We start from the raw sequence: 15,583 nt of genomic DNA on the forward strand, positions 1-15,583 counted from the left end.
ATAGTGATCATCTTGGCTAGGTCCTTGAGCTTGAGTGTCAACATGAGATGGGGTTGCCGATTTTTCCGTGTCAGAGTCTTGTCTGCTCAATTTTGAGTTGACATAATTTTTATGTCGCTTTTGGTCGTGCGCCAACTGATATTCAGGACCTGTGGGATTGTTAGTAATGCTGACGTATGTTCCATTCCGATTTGTGGCAGATCTTGGAAGAAGGAATGGCCGGCCCCGGCCATAATGGTTGACCGTTGCCCTCAAACTGCAGATACGTTTATGTTAAACTAACGAAAGCATCCAAAGACTGAAAAATGTTTTTTTTTTGTTTTGTTTTTTTTGTTTTTAATTGAGGCATTCTAAGTAGCAGCAGCAATTAGTGAGACCTATTCATTCCGTCGTGAGGGCTGGAGTAAAGCTGAAAGCTAATGCCACAATGGCACTCGGAGGATCAATGTACTGGTGACACGAACCTTGTCATAAGCCCTATAGCACTGCCGCAACGGTCTGTCTTATAGGCTGCTCGTTTTTACTTCTCTACCGATTAAGAAGGAACATCACGTATATATACCGCAGACTGTGAAAAGCGTTGATTTTCATGAAATTGTATTTCGGGGAATTATCAAAACAAAAGAAATTTTCATGCAGGTATTTTTTTAATATCTTGATAATCAAGGCGTTGATATTAATATTCAGTCACCCCCAAGAGTAGTTTACTGTAGTAACTATATAACAAACTCAAACAAGAATTCTGTCACCGCAATGCAAGAGCAGGCATGTCCAAAGTTGACTTTTCATTTTTATATTACGTAGACGGTGCGGTGATAATTAGTAAGGAAGTAACGAACAGATCCATTTTGAATGGCTTCATGTGCAGCAGTTAATAGATTGGCGGATGTGTCCCAAATAAAATAGCTGCATACCAGCTTTTGTACTGGACGAGTATTTTGTACAGAAGCTGTCTTAAGAATACAAGAGCTCTCGGTGAATTGTTTCTTTTGGTAATCCTGACATAAAATTAGCGTTGCGTGTTTTTCTTTCTTAGCGTTTCCCTATTGACGGCTAAGATTAAATAAGGACGTCTGAGTGTTTTATATGTAGATACTCCCGCTAAGCAGACAATATTAAGACAGTAGTTAGAACAGTTGATCTCAAAATGAAGCAATCGTCACTGCTAGACATTTCTAAGTAATTAGTTTTATTTTTAGTAAGCTCCATTACAAGGTAGATGATAAGGATCAGACGAAGACGACACATTTCAGGATTGTTACTTACTTTACGGTATTTAATTTAATAATTTGTTTAATGCGTTTTGAGATGATTAGAAAGATGGGAATGCAAGCTGTTCAAAAGGATAAAGATAAAACCTTAAAATCAACAGGGACTACCACTCATGACCTCCAGCGTAAACAGTGTATTTCTTTTACATCAATAATCGTGCTCCAGACATGCAATGCAATATGTAGAAATTTCTTTTTTTGCTTTTTGGAAATTTACGCAGCGATTCAAAATACTTCACTTTTTTAAACGCCCATGATAAGTAGCAGAAAATAATTTTCATTCTACTGTTAGGTAGGTTTTATTTTTGTTTGAGTGAAGTTCATATGCAAAACTAACCTGTTATTTAAATTATATCGAATTGTCTAATAAATATCTCTCGTGAAAGCGTGACGGATTGTTTAATGAATATTTTAAAAAATAGCAAGGCGTGTAGTCGGGCGAATCTGTGCATGATGAGAATAAATAAAACAGCAACAAAAAAGACACAAGGACAATTAAAAGACGCAAAGAAACACTGTGCTCTGTTTGTGTTTTTCTTCCACGTTTCCCTGTCTTTTTTGTGCTTTCTTATACTACTCAAAATGTATTACAAGAAAAAAAAACTTTGTTTTTTATAGGAAAAAAAACGACGTACATGCGACTTTACTGTTGTATACAAAATTCCACGTAGCGTGAACTCGCTTCATATAAATCCATACGCCACGATGATTATGTACAAAACTCGCTCAGCTTACGAGGCTGTAGGGCTGAATTCTTGCTAGCTCGTGCACGATGACCATTGGAATGGTGGTAGGCATGACAACGTTGCTGGACGCCGCAACAGCAACCGGAATGGCATAGTAGATCGGATTGTCGTTCTTGATCGTCGCCTGAAGACGGAGCGAGAGAGGAAGCCTTGTTTCAGTGATCGTTCTTCCTGACGAGACCGGAGGCAGTCGTCGGTCGCCAGTGTGTTTCAATCTTAACCTTCCTTTTCTTTCTCTCTTTTCTGGCCAGCAACCCTCAAGAAACTCTCAGCAAAAAGTCATATCCTTAAAAGATCCTAATTTTGACATTTTATATGTAAAGCTTCAGAAAGTATGAAGTTTAGTTTAGTCACTGTCAGCGACGAGTCTCTTGAGAATCTCATTGTATCATTACGCTACCAACGAGATTACGGCATTAGCGTATGAATTTCTCAAAGAAGGAATCACGCAGCGGGAAACGTGAACACAATGAGGCCTACCCTGCAGTTTTTGAGCTGTTAGTGGCTGTGATAGATTAATAGACCCCTTTCAAATGTTCACACCAACGCTTGCCTGCCACAGCTTGATCACATGCTCTGAATATCTCTTGAACAGGAAGGGCCGCGTCAGCTTCCAGCGAGGACTCGGATCCCACCACGCGATTCGTGACCAAGCAATGGCGACCGCCAATTTTGCTTGATTGAATTTTCAAAAGGATATATTACATATACTTAAAATGTGTGTACATTGACAGGGTAGGGAGAAGCGCGCCGCGCACTGTTAAAACATGGAGTGCATTGAAAGTAGTTTAAGAGTATGCATCAGATACTCAAGAATGTTTGAAGAATAGTAACACTACGCCTGAAGAGTTTCGTTTTTTTTTTTTGTTTTTTTTTTTGTCTGCAAAAAATTAAACATAATAGTTAATACTTATTTTTCGTCGTCTTTGCAGATATTTGGCCTCCGGTCAACTATAATTTTCAGGACAAGTCGCGACTCTTTGGCCGATCATGGGACAAAACGTAACGCAATATTTTTTTAACGTAACTTTGCACAGTCTCGATGACGTAAGAAGAACATAGTAAAAACGGCAAGAAGATGCGAAAGAAAAAGGTAATTCGCATCATTTCATAAGAGCAACAAGCGTGGTTAGTGCACAGCAAGACTATATCGCTCAGTTTGTTGGCGACTGAAGGTAAAAAATATATCGTGACAAATAGCAATGACTCATATGTTTATTTGACTAAACTTAGCTAGCGCGACATTGCTACTGCAAACACAACATCACCAGATTGTTCGGTTTTTCTAGAAAAAAAAAAACGCAGGGAAGTGATCAAGGCTAATAGTTTTGGAAGTGCTCAAAAACCTGATGGGAAAAACCTAGTATCCACGATTTCTTTTTTCAATTAAGGTTCAAGAAATACTTGCAATTTTACGAACGACGGGCACCATGAGTTGATTAAGAATTCTTTCGTCGATTGCCTCTGCCAATACTGATGTTACAATTGCAAGGAGAGCCTGGATTGGAATCGGAGAGGTCGTTTTCCAAACGTCATCATCGACGAGCTTGAAGATTTCACTTAGGATGTCGTGCACCTAAGGCGAGAAATAAAACAAAATAAAAAAAAAAAAGCGTAATACTAATTTTCGAGAAGTAGCTGTAGTCGACAATATAGAGAATATTCTCCTTCCGAAATTAGGGTACTGAGTGGCAGAGCTGATAAACAATAAGGTATAATAGACAGTAACTATTGCTTTCTAGAACCTGGTTTAAGCTAAATCGTATGAGCGACTATGTAATTATATATGTGCGCTGAGTACAATGATGCTGTCAAGCGCTTCGGCTTGAGTCGAAACTAAAATATGTAAATTAATTTAGGTACTAAAATAAGTTTATAGACTTCTGTTTTTAAGCAATATGTATGCTTTTTATACTTAAAAAAAACTTCAAGTGTGTTTACTGTTGGATATGTCGCCAAATCTTTAAAACTCTGGCCAAAATATTCTATATAAGCCTAAAATTATACAAATATTATGCTTATTTTGCACACAATTGATCCTTTCTAGTATTAGTATTTTGTTTAGTAGTACGCAGTAAGCAGTGTGGTAGTCTTTGTAATTTAAGGATTCTTGTCCAATTCGCTTTTTATGTTCATTACCAAAAAGTCAGGACGAAGCAAATAATTCAGAAGGGAATAATTTTTCATATGGTATTGCTACCGAGTGCACTACCTTATCGCTTTGCCCTCTGCTTGCGCATGCAAACATAAGCTTAGAAATGGCAAAATTTCATCTCAATAATAAACTCACTGATATGGCATCACCCAATAATCGCAATATCTTAGCTATTAAAAGTATTTAGCGGCCATTACGATATGATGTCAGGTGTTTGGCTAAATGATAGAATCGTAGTTTTGCCATTACACATCCGTGCGGTTAGTCTTTTACCAATGCCGAATAAACGTTCTTGTTTAATTTGAAACGAAGTTCAGTTATATCTTTGTCTTTTTGCTTAATAATACGTATGCCGCACGACTCTCAACTTGGCGTTGCAGTGTTAGCAGCAAAGATGATTGGAATTTATTAACTACAAAAGTGGCAAAATTGAATGTATCGTGCGAATGACCTTTCTGGGGTGAAAATATTGTCACGGGGGGTGACCAAAAAGAACAATAACTGAACAGAAAGAAATAAACGTTTAATGTGGCGAACTTGTGCCAAAAAATAAAAGGGGTACAACGATAATAACAGAGCGTCGCGGGCGTCGAAGTCGGCGGAGCAGCACAGTCGAACGCTGGGGCGAAACTGACTCGACAAGGTCGCGGGCGGCCTCTTATCTAGAGTGCGCCGCTATCTCGAAGATTCGGCGAAAGCGGCTCGAGCGTCGCGTGATCGGGGCGAGAATGAACACGTACTTTCTAGAAAACAAAAGCAGGGATAAATGATAGAAGTTACGTGCGGTACATGAATAAACGGGAACTTTCTGGAGGACCGTGACCGAGCGTTTCTTTCTCAGCCTTGCGCGCGGCATTACTCCCCCCTTTAAAAGTGCATCGCCCCGATGCAGTGTAAAACAAATCAAAATAAAAAAGAACGATAAACTAAAGAGTCTTTTGGAGCACAAAAGGTCCACAGTCCTATCGAGCGTAGTACGGCTTCAGGCGCACGACGTGGACGACCTCAGGTCGTGGTGGGCGGCGTGACGATGTTCGTGTTCCGTCGGGCATCACCTCGTAGTTCAGCTCGCCGAGGCGACGAAGTACCTTGTATGGTCCAAAGTACCGTTTCAGCAGTTTCTCACTGAGGCCGCGGCGACGGATGGGCGTCCAAACCCACACCCTGTCTCCGGGCTGGAAGTGAACGTCCCTGCGACGAAGGTTGTAGCGGCCCGCGTCGGCGCGTTGCTGGTCTTGAATCCTGAGTCGGGCCAGCTGGCGGACTTCTTCGGCCCGTTGAGCAACCACCTGGGCGTCGTCGCTCTCACTGTCAGCTGGCTCATGGGGCAGCATCGCGTCTAGCATGGTCGTTACTTTGCGCCCATGCACCAGTTGAAAGGGTGTCACTCCGGTGGTCTCTTGTACGGCCGTGTTGTAGGCAAATGTGACGTACGGCAACACCTCGTCCCATGTCTTGTGCTCCACGTCGACGTACATGGAGATCATGTCGGCGATGGTTTTGTTGAGTCTCTCCGTCAGCCCGTTGGTCTGCGGGTGGTACGCCGTGGTGCGACGATGGCTGGTGTGGCTGAGACGAAGGATCTCTTGCGTCAGCTGGGCCATGAACGAAGATCCGCGATCTGTAATCAGAACTTCGGGAGCGCCGTGCCGGAGGACGATGGACTCGATGAAAAACTTGGCGACTTCCACAGCAGTCCCTGAAGGAAGAGCTTTCGTTTCGGCGTACCGCGTGAGATAATCTGTGGCGACGATGATCCAGCGGTTCCCCGACGTCGAAGGCGGAAAAGGACCAAGTAGATCCATTCCGATCTGCTGGAAGGGTGTAGTTGGAGGAGAAATGGGCTGCAGAAGTCCGGCCGGTCTCGTCGGCGGTTTCTTGCGTCGCTGGCACTCGTGGCATGATCGTGTGTATAGGTGGACGGTCTTGGGGAGCTTCGGCCAGTAATACTTTTCACGAATACGGGCCAGTGTCCGACTGTAACCAAGGTGTCCGGATGTCGGATCGTCGTGGCAGGCTTGGAAGATCTCCTCTCGAAGGGAACTCGGGATTACCAGCAACCACGGTGTGTTGTTGTCGCCGAAGTTCTCTTTGTAGAGTACACCTTGTCGGATGGCGAAGGTCGGCAGTACTCGTGAGAAGACACGTGGCACGGTACTCCTGCCCCCTTCCAGGTGCTCGATTAATGCGCGCAGCTCAGGATCGTCCCGTTGACGTCGTGCCATATCGTCGGTGTTCACTGCTCCTAGGAAGCACTCGTCGTCATTGTCGTCGCTGCAGCCGGAAGGGGTTTCGACGGGGGCTCTGGACAGGCAGTCGGCGTCGCTGTGCTTGCGGCCTGACTTATAGACCACTGTCATGTTGAACTCTTGTAGTCGAAGACTCCATCGAGCGAGGCGTCCTGACGGGTCCTTCAGGTTCGCAAGCCAGCAGAGCGAGTGGTGGTCCGTGACTACACGGAACGGGCTCCCGTACAAGTACGGACGAAACTTCGTTATTGCCCAGACGACCGCAAGGCATTCTTTCTCAGTCGTGGAGTAATTTTTCTCCGCCTTGGACAATGTCCGACTTGCGTAGGCGATGACTCGCTCGATGCCTTCTTGCACTTGGACTAGTACTGCGCCCAGTCCCGCGTTACTTGCGTCCGTGTGAATTTCTGTTTCCGCATCCTGATCGAAATGTCCAAGCACAGGAGGAGTCTGGAGTCGTCGTTTCAGTTCGTCGAATGCCTGCTGTTGCTCCTCGGCCCATTCGAACTTCTCGGCGTCCTTCGTGAGATTCGTAAGTGGTGCGGAAATCCTTGCGAAATCCCGAACAAAGCGTCGATAATAGGCACAAAGTCCAAGGAATCTTCGCACGGCCTTCTTATCTGTCGGCGCTGGAAATGCCGCGACGGCGCGAGTCTTCTCGGGGTCTGGGCGGACGCCTTCGTTACTAACCACGTGGCCAAGGAACTTCAGTTCGTCATAGGCGAACCGGCACTTTGACGACTTGAGTGTGAGTCCGGCGGTCTGAATGGCTTGAAGAACAGCTCGGAGTCGTCTCAAGTGCTCGTCGAAGTCAGCTGAAAATACTACGACGTCGTCAAGGTAGACGAGACAACTCTGCCACTTCAGCCCTGCCAGTACGGTGTCCATGACACGCTGGAAAGTTGCTGGCGCCGTGCATAGTCCGAAGGGCATCACCTTGAACTCGTACAGTCCATCCGGCGTGACGAAGGCTGTCTTCTCTCGGTCCCGTTCGTCGACCTCAATTTGCCAGTAGCCGCTCTTCAGGTCCATCGATGAAAAGTATCGAGAGTGGCGCAGCCGGTCTAGAGTGTCGTCGATGCGGGGGAGTGGGTAGACGTCTTTCTTCGTAACCGTGTTGAGCTGCCGGTAGTCCACGCAGAACCGAAGAGTTCCGTCCTTTTTCTTAACCAGCACGACTGGAGAGGCCCATGGACTGCTTGAAGGTTGAATTATGTCGTCACTCAGCATCTCTTGAACTTGCTGATGGATCACCTCCCTTTCCTTAGCGGAGACTCTATACGGCGATCGATGCACAGGGCGCGCGTCGTCCTCGGTAACGATGCGGTGCTTGGCAACCGCGGTCTGGCGCACCTTCGACGACGTCGCAAAGCAGTCGCGGTATTCGGCGAGGAGGTTAACCAGCTGACGCCGTTTAGGTTCCGGAAGCTTAGGGTCAATGTCGAGCTGCGCTGGCGACGTACTTTCTTGCTGGGGCGGCGAGGATTCGTCAGTAATCGCGGTGATTTCGGCGGGGTTTCGGAGTTTCTCGACGTGGCCCACGGCTGCACCTTTCGTGAGGTGTTGCGTTTCATTTCGGAAGTTCGTCACGAGGGCCACAGTCCGCCCATCCTGAAGTTCAGCTACTCCCCTTGCGACGCCTATGCCTCTTCCCAGGAGCAATTGGAGGCTTCCCTCGAGAAGAACTTCGCCACAGGAAGCTTCATCGATCCCGACAAGTACGAAAACACTCGACCGCGGTGGTAGGTTTACGTGATTTGCGAGGACTCGGACCGTGGGTGACGTCGCTTGGGGTTCCTCCGCTGGTGGAGCAGGTTTTCGTAGCATCAGCCGGTTTGTTCCGAGGTCGATGACGGCGCCATACTCGCAGAGAAAGTCCATTCCGAGGATAACGTCCCTCGAACAGTCTTGCAGAACGACGAACTTGACAGGGCACGTTTCACCGTGGATCTCGACGCGAGCAGTGCATCTCCCGACTGGTGTGATGAGATGTCCTCCGGCGGTTCGTATTTGGGGTCCTTCCCACGGCGTCATGACTTTTCGAAGGCGGCGGGAGAGCCTCCCACTCAAGACTGAGTAGTCTGCTCCGGTGTCCACGAGTGCCGATGCGTCGTGGCCGTCGATGACGATGTTTAGGTTGTTGGACACCGTTGCTGGCGCGTCGTAGCGATGCGTGGCGTCGGGAGAGTGGGAGCGCTCCGGCGTTCTTGGAGGCTCTTTACTCGGGTCGGCTTCGGCAACGGCACCTCCAGGCGTTGCCGCACTTAGTTTTCCCGACGAGATAGGGGGGACAGGCTGTCACGGCGCGACCGACGGGAAGGCGACGCGGAACGTCGGGGGGATGGAGAGCGGGAACCTCGTGGTGCGGTGGGCGCTGGTGACGGAGGGCGACGGAGGTATTCCTCGATGTCCCTTGGTCGTTCTCCAAAACGAGGTCGACGGTCGTTTGGAGCGAATCCTCGCAGGCCAAGCTGGCGGTAGGGGCACCTCCGGTAAACGTGGTCAGCCTCCCCGCAGTGGAAGCACACCGGGCGTCCGTCATCTGTGCGCCACACGTCGGTCTTTCGAAGTCCACGCTGCTCTTGGCGCGGCGCGTACTGCGGCGAAGAGACTTCTCGTTGGAGTGCAGATGGGTACTGCCGAGCAATAGGAGGCTGCGGACGACGAACAACGGCAGCATAGGTCACAGCTGGTGGTTCCGGTGCGGCGTCGGCGAGAACGTCTGGCTGGAGTGCTTGCTGGACCTCTTCTCGAACAATCTCGGCGATCGAGAGTGAAGCTGGACGTTCGGCGGCAGGTATCAGCTTCTTCAGTTCTTCACGGACGATGTCCCGGACTATTTCTCGGATCCCCGGAATATTGGGGCTCAGGGCGCAGCTTGACGGCGTGGGTGCAGCGACGGCAGGGGCTCGATGGAAGTGAGCGGCTCGTGCTTGCAGGGCCCGTTCAATGTTGGTCGCCTCCGTTACAAACGTCTCGACGGTGGTCGGCGGGTTGCGGACGAGGCCTCCGAAGATGTCATCTCGTACGCCTCGCATCAGGATCCGCAACTTCTTTTCGTCGGTGGCTTCAGGGTCGGCGCGAGTGACTAGGCGCAGGACATCCTCGATGAAACTGGTGATGGTCTCGTTTGCGCCCTGGGTTCTCATTCGAAGAAGGTCCTCGGCCCTCTCCCGTCGATACTGGTTAGTGAAAGTTCGCCTCAACTCATTCTTGCAGGCGGTCCACGAGATCAATGATGTCTCCCGATTCTCGAACCAGTGCCTGGCCGTTCCTTCGAGCGCGAAGTAAAGGTTCTGCAGGCGCTGGTCCTCCGTCCATCGGTTGTGCTGGGCGACCCGCTCGTACTGTTGAAGCCAGTCCTCGACGTCTTCGTGGGCGTCCCCGTGGAATGGCGTCGGAGTCCGGGGTGCGACTGGCAGGTAGATGAAGGCAGGAGCGGCCGGGGTCTGTGACTGCTGGCCGTCCATCGCCGGCTTCGTTGGCTGCTTGGTCCTGGGTGGCAGAAGTCCGTATTCCGGGCGTAGACCTTGGGTGCGGCGACTGGTCCGAGTTTCAGGTTCCGCGTCGGGTGGTCTTCTCACCGGGCTCGGAATCGGGCTTGCACTGCGGGCCCTGGGAGGGGAACGCTGCACGGGCATGCGCTACCCAGCACCTCCACCAAAATGTCACGGGGGGTGACCAAAAAGAACAATAACTGAACAGAAAGAAATAAACGTTTAATGTGGCGAACTTGTGCCAAAAAATAAAAGGGGTACAACGATAATAACAGAGCGTCGCGGGCGTCGAAGTCGGCGGAGCAGCACAGTCGAACGCTGGGGCGAAACTGACTCGACAAGGTCGCGGGCGGCCTCTTATCTAGAGTGCGCCGCTATCTCGAAGATTCGGCGAAAGCGGCTCGAGCGTCGCGTGATCGGGGCGAGAATGAACACGTACTTTCTAGAAAACAAAAGCAGGGATAAATGATAGAAGTTACGTGCGGTACATGAATAAACGGGAACTTTCTGGAGGACCGTGACCGAGCGTTTCTTTCTCAGCCTTGCGCGCGGCAATATGATTTACATTCTTTTAGGTTTAACAATCACCTCTGTCGTTTACCTCAAAAACTTTGGAAATAACTTGTACCGCTCCAAAGACGAAGAGGATTCCCCAGGGGACTCTGCACCACAGCTCCTTCATAACAAGGATGGTACCTCCGGATAAGTAGCTTACTGCTGTGGACACCAGGATTCCCACGGTGAGGGCGCTCAGAACTGATGTCTTCCTAAATGAGGAATACAAACCATCATTCGGAAAATTTTAACCCTTTGTGCAGGTATTTTGGCATATTACTGGTTTAAATAATTTTGCTAACGCAAGTCATGATCATGACGTAAGCGGGAACTGTTTCCGCCAGACTGTGCCGTCTATCGAGCGCGTCTGCTCCAAGCCATGACGGAGGGACTAAAAGTTCTGGAGCTGGTGCTTCTCTTAGCACTCCGAGCCCCCCCCCCCCCCCCCCCCGCCCCCCCCCCCCCCCTATATTTACTCATAAATACATAAAGATAATTTCCAGTTCGCATCAAACCACGACGCGACTCAATCAAGCATGAGAGATGAAGCATGGAGTGCAGGGGAGTAATGTCTGTGGTTCCCACACCACTTGAACCAAACTAGCGACTGGATCAATCGTCCACCGAATTCCTACAGTGCGAAACTCCCTTACAACCCACACCTGCAAGCGCGAACGAGAACTCGAACAAATATGCTGACAGTCTTCCTCCCAGCGCATAAATATTCATCTTTCACATTAGTGGGATGACAATCATTTCAATCTTTTATTACATAAATAACACTCCCGTAATAAAAGCAAAGTATTCATTGGAACATCTAAATTTCGTTTCCAATTAGTAGCAGGTACGATACGAATGTATCAAGTGGACGTTTTATGCCTCCGACTGAAAACCGATATGGCGAAAGCGTTGAGTAGGTTTACGGTGAAAACAGTTAGCCTACCTGACGCCCCCGTCCATGATCAGAAAGCGCAAATATACCACGGTTAAGAGAATCATGAGAGAGGAGAAGACGCAGCTGACGCCGCTGGATGAGAAAATAAACATTAATGTTACTGTACTGCGGGCGCCACACATGAAGTATAAAGAATTGGCAGGTTACGTCAATGAATTCCTCCTTTTACAACAACGCAAGTGCAAAGATTTTTTTTTTTTTTTTTGCACACAAGGTTTTGGATGATTTTTGTGCAAAATTTATTTTAGACTTCACTTATACTCGTATTCACCTCAAGAAATGCAGTAAAATAAGACCGGCTCCTCACTGAGTATTCCTAATTTCCTCCTTGATGTGGCGAATTCAGAGATGTGTATGAACATTTAAGATCAGTTATTTTTTATTCTGTTTAAACAACACTTTTTAAAGGCTAAAAGCATCGTTTCTCTCGCCGACAACCAAGTCGGAAAAGAACTATCGTGCACGGAACTAACAATGCGAATAACTTGCTTTTCTCTTGATTTGGCAACGAGTGTGGTTGCTAATCCGCATTACTCATTGAAAAAAAAAAACTGCATTGACACAAGCGATGGGTGATTCTTTTTTTTTTATGTTGACTTTTTTCGCGCAATATGTCGCGCAGTTGGTCGCGCCAAGCTGTCACGCCTAAACAGTGGGAAATTGAGAAACAATAAGAAAACGATAACACGGCAGAAAGATTAATTCGTAGGTGAATTTATTCGCAGGATAAAGGCGATAGATGCCCGTTCTCACGTACGGAAATAAGAAAAAAAAGGAAAAATAGAGATGCTGTCACCCTCCTGTGCAGCTATTTTCAATACTTTTTTTTTATACAGGGTGTTTTTTTTATTCCTACACATTTGTTTAAAAACAACCGTGAAAGCTACACTAAAGCGCGAAACACATGTACGACGAAACCGTCCGATCCGACGTCCGACCGCGCAATACGACGGTCGGAGGCGAGGGTTTTCAACGCTCTCCGATGCTACAAAAACCCTCTCCCCCAAGGTCATTCCGGCAGTCCGCACGTCGGATCGGAAGGTTTTCGTCGTACATGTGTTTCGTGCTTAATGCGGTTTGTGCAGGTGGGTTATACGGCCAGGCGTACACTATGTGGGTGGCTAATCTTTGCGATAAGTCGGCTTATTAATTAACATTCGTTAATTAACTTTTTAATTACTGAAAATAAACATATGGTTTCAGTTAGAAACTTGCTCAGCATCATCGAACACCCCTAAATCAACTATTCTTAGCAAGATATAATGCCGGGGCAGCATTTTACGGCGTTCTGTAAAGACGCTCCATTTGGACGCGTTTCTAGATTTCGGTTTCTTATCGGAGCGCATCTACGCGCCCGCGATCCTGCTCCCCGGCGGTCGCGGCGCGAAGCCGTCTCCTCGCCTCCCTCGTAGAATGGAGGGGAATACGGAGCACGTGTGTTGCGCGTCTCAGCCACTGGGGAGCAGGACCGCAGGCGCGGTGATGCGCTCTGATAAGAAACCGAATTCTAGAAACGCGTCCAAATGGAACGCTTTTACAGAACGCCGTGAAATGCTTCCCCGGCGTTATATCCTTCCAAAAATAGTTGATTTAGTGGTTTTCGATGATGCTCTAGAAGTTTCTAATTGAAACCATATGTTTATATTCACTAATTAACAAGTTAATTAACAAATATTAATTAATTAGCCGACTTATCGCAAAGATTAGCCACCCACATAATGTCCGCCTGACCGTATAACCCACCTGCACAAACCGCATTAGTGTAGCTTTCACGGTTTTCTTTAAACAAATGTGTAAGAATAAAATAAAAACACCCTATATATATATATATATATATATATATATATATATATATATAAGAGGTTGGAATACTTTTGCTCATAATATTGCTCAGAGGATAGCTCATAGCGTATTCTACGAGCATTAATTTTTAGATTCACGCGCTCTTACAGAAATTGCTTGAAGCATTGAGCAGCGTAATGTTACTGAACCCTTGGCTAGGGTAAGCTGTTATGTGTCCCTTTCCCAACACCTGTCGCCAAGGCATAGTTGCGAGCGGAGGAAAAACAACAAGAGCGTGCGCAACTCTTCGAATTCTGGTCTGCCATGCACATGCGCCCGTGAATCAAGAGAGCGTGTTCGCGCTTGTAGCATCGGCTTTGCTCGTAATTTAGTGAAATTGAACACACTATGTGATGTCGTAAGGGTGCAGGCGAGCTGCTGAATATTAGCCATGTTTGATTAACCTGAGATTGAAGTGGAGAAGAAACATAAAAACGTAGAAGAGACAGAAGTGGGAACTGTGTTTAGAATAGAAGTGGAAGAGTTCCCTTTCTCAAGTTTAAAGTTGGATGCATGTTGCATTATCGCGTCGAACTGTAAGGTTGTCCACATGCCCTCGTTGTGCGATGGAGACTGTGGCGCTTGAACTGTATAGAGTTCGTCCTTTCGTGTTGATGGAGATGATCTTGAGATTTAAGCTATATTGCCGCGCGTTGACCAGCAAGCGTGTGCGTGGCCCAGTGGTTACCGCGCTTGTCTGTCGCTCGGAAGATGTAGATTCGATTTTAGTTAGCGGACTGTCCTTTTTTGTATTTTTTTAACTTGGCCTTCTAGTAAGTTCGAGACAATTCTCGTCTGATTGAGTTTCGAATGTTCCAGGCGCCGACCATTCTAGGCTGATTGTTCCAGAGAAGCCAACGCGCGTACATAAGAGGCTCCGCTGGCGATCTGCAGTCAGTTTTTCGCCCCAGCGCTCGACTCTGCTGTCACGCCGACCTTGACGCCCGCGACGCTCTTCTGTTACCTTCTGTTTCCTTTTTATTTTTGGGCACAAGTTCGCCCCATTAAACGTTTCAGTTTCCCCAGTTATTCCTTTCTGATGTTTCTTCGCTACCCTAGTTTCAGGCTAATCCAACATGGTTCATATTGTTATAATTTGGCGATTTATATCACCGCACTAATTGGCGACGAGTACAAACCCAAATATTCGCCGACGGACGGACAGATTGCCACCGATTACAGTTTAAGCGGTGACGCTGATGATAGTGTCCAACCCACTAACCGATATCGACAATGACAAGCCCCAAAAATGTTTGAACCCAGGTGGATTATAATGAGGCATTAATATTGTCAGGGAATCGCACTATCAATGGTTAATCTTTATTTTCTCTAAAGAACAACCGCCAACTTACGTTTCTGGCTCCTTACACTCAGAAGCATATCCTACTGTGTCCTATTACTCAACAGGCAATTAAAAAATACGAATCCAGTATCCTTGCATAGTTCGTTGAAGGGTGCCATGAAATGATAATGAATTAAATGATTACGCATCTAACACAACCATACTTACACACGATGGCTTAAAGGGAAGATGGGGCACTTCTACATTTGAGAAAAAACGTTTGAATTGCGTTCACCTGTCCTTTAGAATAACAGATATCACAATTATATTTCAATGCGACGCGCCGGAGAGCCATAAGAGCAATTTGAAAATAGGGCTGAAGCCCCGCCCCCCTAGCCTTGGCAAGCCAAAAGATCCGTCGATGACGTCACGTACAGCGACTGTCTTTCGCGTTTTTCTCCCGTTTAACAATACTTGCGCGGCAAATGGTTTGGGTATTCGGGTTCACGAGGTAAAAATACACTAGAATTCACTTCTAACTCATTTTTTTTCAAGAAGCTCCGTAGCTTCCCTTTAAGTGTACGCGCACGCAACGCAACTGTGTTGAAACATTCTCTGTCATGCTGCAGTTTCAAGAGTACGCTATAGAAAACGCCATGTCTTTAGTTTTACGGAAGCCAATCAGGAAAATTATTAGCCCCGACCAACTCAGGTAAATTGACTGGTGACTATGTTGAAAATATGTTTAGGAATTTGTACCCATAAATTTATACACTCGGCGTTTTATTAGTGATCATGGCGTTTCACATCTTCTGCTTCAGGCTCAGTGACACTGCACAGAATGCATTTTTTGCGTCAGATCATGTTTTGCGTTGTTAGTTTGTATCGTTTATCCGAGATAAACTAACTTCAGAAGCAACGAAGATATATTTCGAATGCAAATTATTTTTACACGAATATTACTTTTCTTTCTGAGAAATACTTCCTTAAAAAAAAAGAAAGAGCACAACTATTTTTCTGCCTCGGTTGCC

At 47.0% G+C, this 15,583-nt stretch overlaps 1 protein-coding gene across 2 annotated transcripts in view; it reads right to left on the reverse strand.

Moving 5' to 3' along the window:
- LOC115331410 overlaps nucleotides 1-15,583 on the reverse strand; it is a 112,707-nt gene that overhangs the window by 88,717 nt on the left and 8,407 nt on the right. For both annotated transcript variants that reach the window (XM_040210573.2, XM_042290785.1), the window contains exons 3-4: nucleotides 10,520-10,685; nucleotides 2,007-2,141 (exon numbers count right to left, since the gene is read on the reverse strand). In XM_040210573.2, the coding sequence (XP_040066507.2) occupies nucleotides 2,007-2,141; nucleotides 10,520-10,685 (301 nt within the window). The remainder of the gene's footprint in view (nucleotides 1-2,006; nucleotides 2,142-10,519; nucleotides 10,686-15,583) is intronic.

This window comes from Ixodes scapularis, unplaced genomic scaffold (genome assembly GCF_016920785.2).
Source record: "Ixodes scapularis isolate PalLabHiFi unplaced genomic scaffold, ASM1692078v2 PGA_scaffold1__304_contigs__length_218370807, whole genome shotgun sequence".
NCBI classification, from domain to species: Eukaryota; Metazoa; Arthropoda; class Arachnida; order Ixodida; family Ixodidae; genus Ixodes; species Ixodes scapularis.